At 38.6% G+C, this 3,951-nt stretch overlaps 1 protein-coding gene across 1 annotated transcript; it reads right to left on the reverse strand.

Moving 5' to 3' along the window:
- Nucleotides 1-3,021: 3,021 nt before the first annotated feature.
- On the reverse strand, nucleotides 3,022-3,357 carry LOC145671485 (protein GVQW3-like). The gene has a single exon (XM_081740676.1). The coding sequence runs from the start codon at nucleotides 3,355-3,357 to the stop codon at nucleotides 3,022-3,024; it is 336 nt and encodes a 111-aa protein (XP_081596802.1).
- Nucleotides 3,358-3,951: the final 594 nt, after the last annotated feature.

The following is a 3,951-nucleotide window of genomic DNA, read 5'->3' on the forward strand; positions in this document are numbered from 1 at the left end:
CTAAAATTGATGTTTGTACGAGAGCTACACATGTCAAAATTTAGAGGTGACTGTCTTTAAAAATACGGAGATATACAACGGGAGCCTATTATATGACGTTCAACAGCTCATCAGAGTCGAGAAGGACGAACGCTCAAAAGAATACTACTGAACACCATGAATTTGTACATATGACATTTTCGATGTGATTCCTCGACTAATCACCACGGGGATGACTTTTTAAATTATGATATATGTGTCTTTCTCGTGTTGTCTTCTAAAGATGTAATGTTAGGTTATGATATCCAGCAGTGGGACTTGATTTAGATGGCAAACACACCAGCAGAGGCAATATAGGAGAGTAGCCAACTACAAAATGTCGTTTCCATTATAACTGTTCGCTTTGTCGAGCATTTGAAAACGAAATCATTGCAAGAGAGAGCAACTTGAGGTCAGAAACGAATGATCGAATACGAAGCTTTTGGAAAGATGATGGCGATTTGTTAGTTGGTCAATGGTACAATTTATATTACGTTTAATCCAACATATTCTTCAGCTTTATTTTTAAAATTACTTTATAAACTATATCGATCTACGTGGATTGAACCAATTGTGCTGGTAGACAAACTAAATTAATGTTATTTAATTCAATTAGAATAATTTCCGATTGCTTTTACTATATGCTGCCATTGGCTCCTGAATGTGTTTTATAATTATTTAATACACATCTAGAATTTATTTGTACATTAAGAAACTGCGAAAAGTGTACGTACTAAAATTATGGAGTATAAACTTATTATCGCATCGGGATTATAGTATATTATGATAATTATCACATAGTAAACAAGTCTGTAGTCGAAACTCTTCCCAGTTTGAATTATGTGATGTAAGTCGGACTCTCCGGTTGACAAGGCATAAAAAATCTCCAATTCATAGTATCATGGGTAAGGATACGGCAGGAGTCTTATATAAGTTATTGCTTTGTGCTCGAGCGCTGAATTTAAGCAGGGGCGTCATTTGGATTGCGAAAATGTTATGAAGTCTTTGAGTTTTACATCGGACGATTATCCCTGTTAGGGTAAAGGAGACGATGATGATGAGAAATGAATAAAACGACGCAATGTAGAAAGTGGGAGGAAACGAGATAAAACGAGAAAAAACACTCACAGGGTATCTTTCCACCACAAAGTTCACTTGGCGCGACCTGAGATTGAATTCATGACCCCATGCACCAGAGGTGAACGCTCTACCACTGATCACCCTTGAGGTAGGCAGGAGGGGACAATTGCTTCCCCCCGAATTTGAGAAATGCATATGTTTTAATCAACTGTATACTAATGAACTAATAAAAAACGTGAAATTCTTATATGAGTAAAGCATTTTGCCAACCCTCCAGCAAAATCTGTAATGTCGCTACTGGTTTAAAGACTTATCAACGTTCACGATGAGGCAGCCAAAAATAGAAATGTGAGGTGACAGACGATTTTGATGAGCTCGTTAGTCATGTTATTTATGAAATGCCGTATCCTGGAATTACAGGACACACAGCAGTCACGTGGATACCACGAACTGGTACAATTCTTACAGCCTCCGTCACTATGAAGCAACAGAAACTAAGATACAAAAAATATTTGATGTCTGTAATTATTAGCATACACTTTATTACTGCTTTACTCGAATCCATTTTAATGTAATATTAATACAAATTTCTACACCGTTGAAGAAAATTAAATTAATTCAGAAAAATCAGGCTATGTTTTGTTTCGCCTTTTACTAAATATTTTAGGTAAGATGCGAAAAGATTTGAAAGCTCCTTTACACTTTTCTGTTATGTCTTTGCTATATGTGTAGTTGCTTTAAAAGTTGGATAATTGCTAAACGAATCATCTAGCGAGTTAATTGTAGGTACTCGATATAATAAAAGCAACATTAGTTTTATTTAACGTTGGGAACAATTATAAAAATGGAAATATGTTTTTAAGATTTTCTGGCTGTCCCAGTATCACGAACAGTAACATAGCCCACATTTCGCTTTACAGTTCTGTTGCGTATGGACTTCAGAGTAGAATCAATTTTTTTCTCCTCTTGAGAGTATCGAGACTGGTCTTATACTAAACGCATTTATTGACGTTTCTGCACAATGAATTAGAACTATTCAAAATAGACCCCTTGAGCATCAAAACATCGCTGCCAGAGCTTCTTTTTTAATTTTTATAGGTCCCGTGGAACTGTTCAACCGGAAAACAGATTGGCACCTGGTCGAAGCTGATTGCACCACGACAATCGTATCGAAGCGCCATCCTTTCAGGGCCCTCTTGATGCGGGTAAATAGAAACAAAGTCATATGGCACCAGGACGGGACTATAAGGTTCCTTCGGTAGCATTGCCATGTTGTTCCTGGCCAACAGTTCTGCGACAAGTAGAGAAGTATGACTGGGCGCTAGTTGTTTTGATTGAGTGTCTACTAGTCGGTGATGTCCGGTCACACTCAGACGAACGCGATCCTTCAAACGCTGGAACAATACAGCGTAAATGTTACCTATGACGATCTGTTCGGCAGGTACAAACTCTGTGTGCACTGCACTGGTCCTTTTGCCCAGGAAAACATAATTAGCATGGATTTGACGGACAACCTTCCCATGCGAACTTTTTTTCTGTTTAGAGACTGCTTCGTGTGACACTCTGCACTTTGTCGCTTTTTCGGCTCAAATTCGAAGGTTCATGTTTCATCGCCATTAATAACCTTGTGTAAACAATCGGATTCTCGGGGGCCGCGGTGGTTCAGTGGTAGAGCGCTCACCTCTGGTGCTTGGGGTTCCGGGTTCAAACCCTGCTCCCGCCAAGTGAACTTTGTGGTGGACAAACACAGTGTGAGTGGGTTTTCTCGGGGTTATCCCGTTTCCTCCCACTTTCTTCATTCCACCATTACATTCATTTCTCATAATCACCGTCTCCTTTAGCCTAACCGGCATAACCGTGGGACGTAAAACTTAAAGATTTCATTTTCATTTCATTTGGATTCTCTTCCAAACGTAGAAACATCTACAGCCACACACCGTGCCGTGCCTTCTGATCATCAGTCAACACTTGGGGTATAAGTTGCGCGCACACTTTTCTCATATTCAACGTTTCTGTGATTATCTCTTGTACAATTGTTTCCAGGAACTTTATTGTGTCGGCAATCAAGAGCATATTGAGCCGATGGTCTGCATTCAACGGTTCCCGCACTCTCGCCAAATTGTCTTCATCTTGGCTCATTGAAGAGTACCCAGCACATCCGTCATCTTCAATCGCTTCACGGTCATCTTTAAACAGTTTGGGCCACGCGCACACTCTTGTACATGACATGGTATGGTTTTGATCACCCTCACGGATCATAGTCTACGTTTTCGTAGCGGTTTTGTTCAGTTTGACATAGAAGCTAATCGCATAACGCGGTCGGTAACACCTCTCTCAATCGCTAATGATGTGCCTGAGCATTCCGACTTCGGAACAAACCAATTCCGATACTTCCCTTGCATAATCTGTATATTGCCACTCCTATGTTGAAACTCGAGCCGCAAGATAGCAAGTACTCATTTTTTGTCCGAGAAGAAGTTTATTTGAACACGTGTTGTGTTCACATTCTATGCTGTTGAGAACGGAATTGAGCAGTTCTATGCTGATGAAAGTTTTTCAAAACTATTGCGGCTCTTGTAACTTTCAAATATATTGAAAGATTCTTATTCAATTATCTTAAAAATATATCGCTTCAATTATCTTGTGTTTTCCATAAAAAGTTACCAATAAAAATGAACAAATGATGAGCAAATGTTGTAAGTAGAATAATTTATGTCTACTTTGAAACAGTAAACATTTTGTTTTCCTAACTGGATTTCAAATAATGAAACAACATAAATGAATAAGTTTGGACAAATTTATGAAAAAAAAAAACGGATAGTTTTTCATCACTGGTACATTTTGTAGGATAGA

Source organism: Thermobia domestica, chromosome 15 (genome assembly GCF_964235325.1).
Source record: "Thermobia domestica chromosome 15, izTheDome1.hap1.1, whole genome shotgun sequence".
Lineage (NCBI taxonomy): Eukaryota > Metazoa > Arthropoda > Insecta > Zygentoma > Lepismatidae > Thermobia > Thermobia domestica.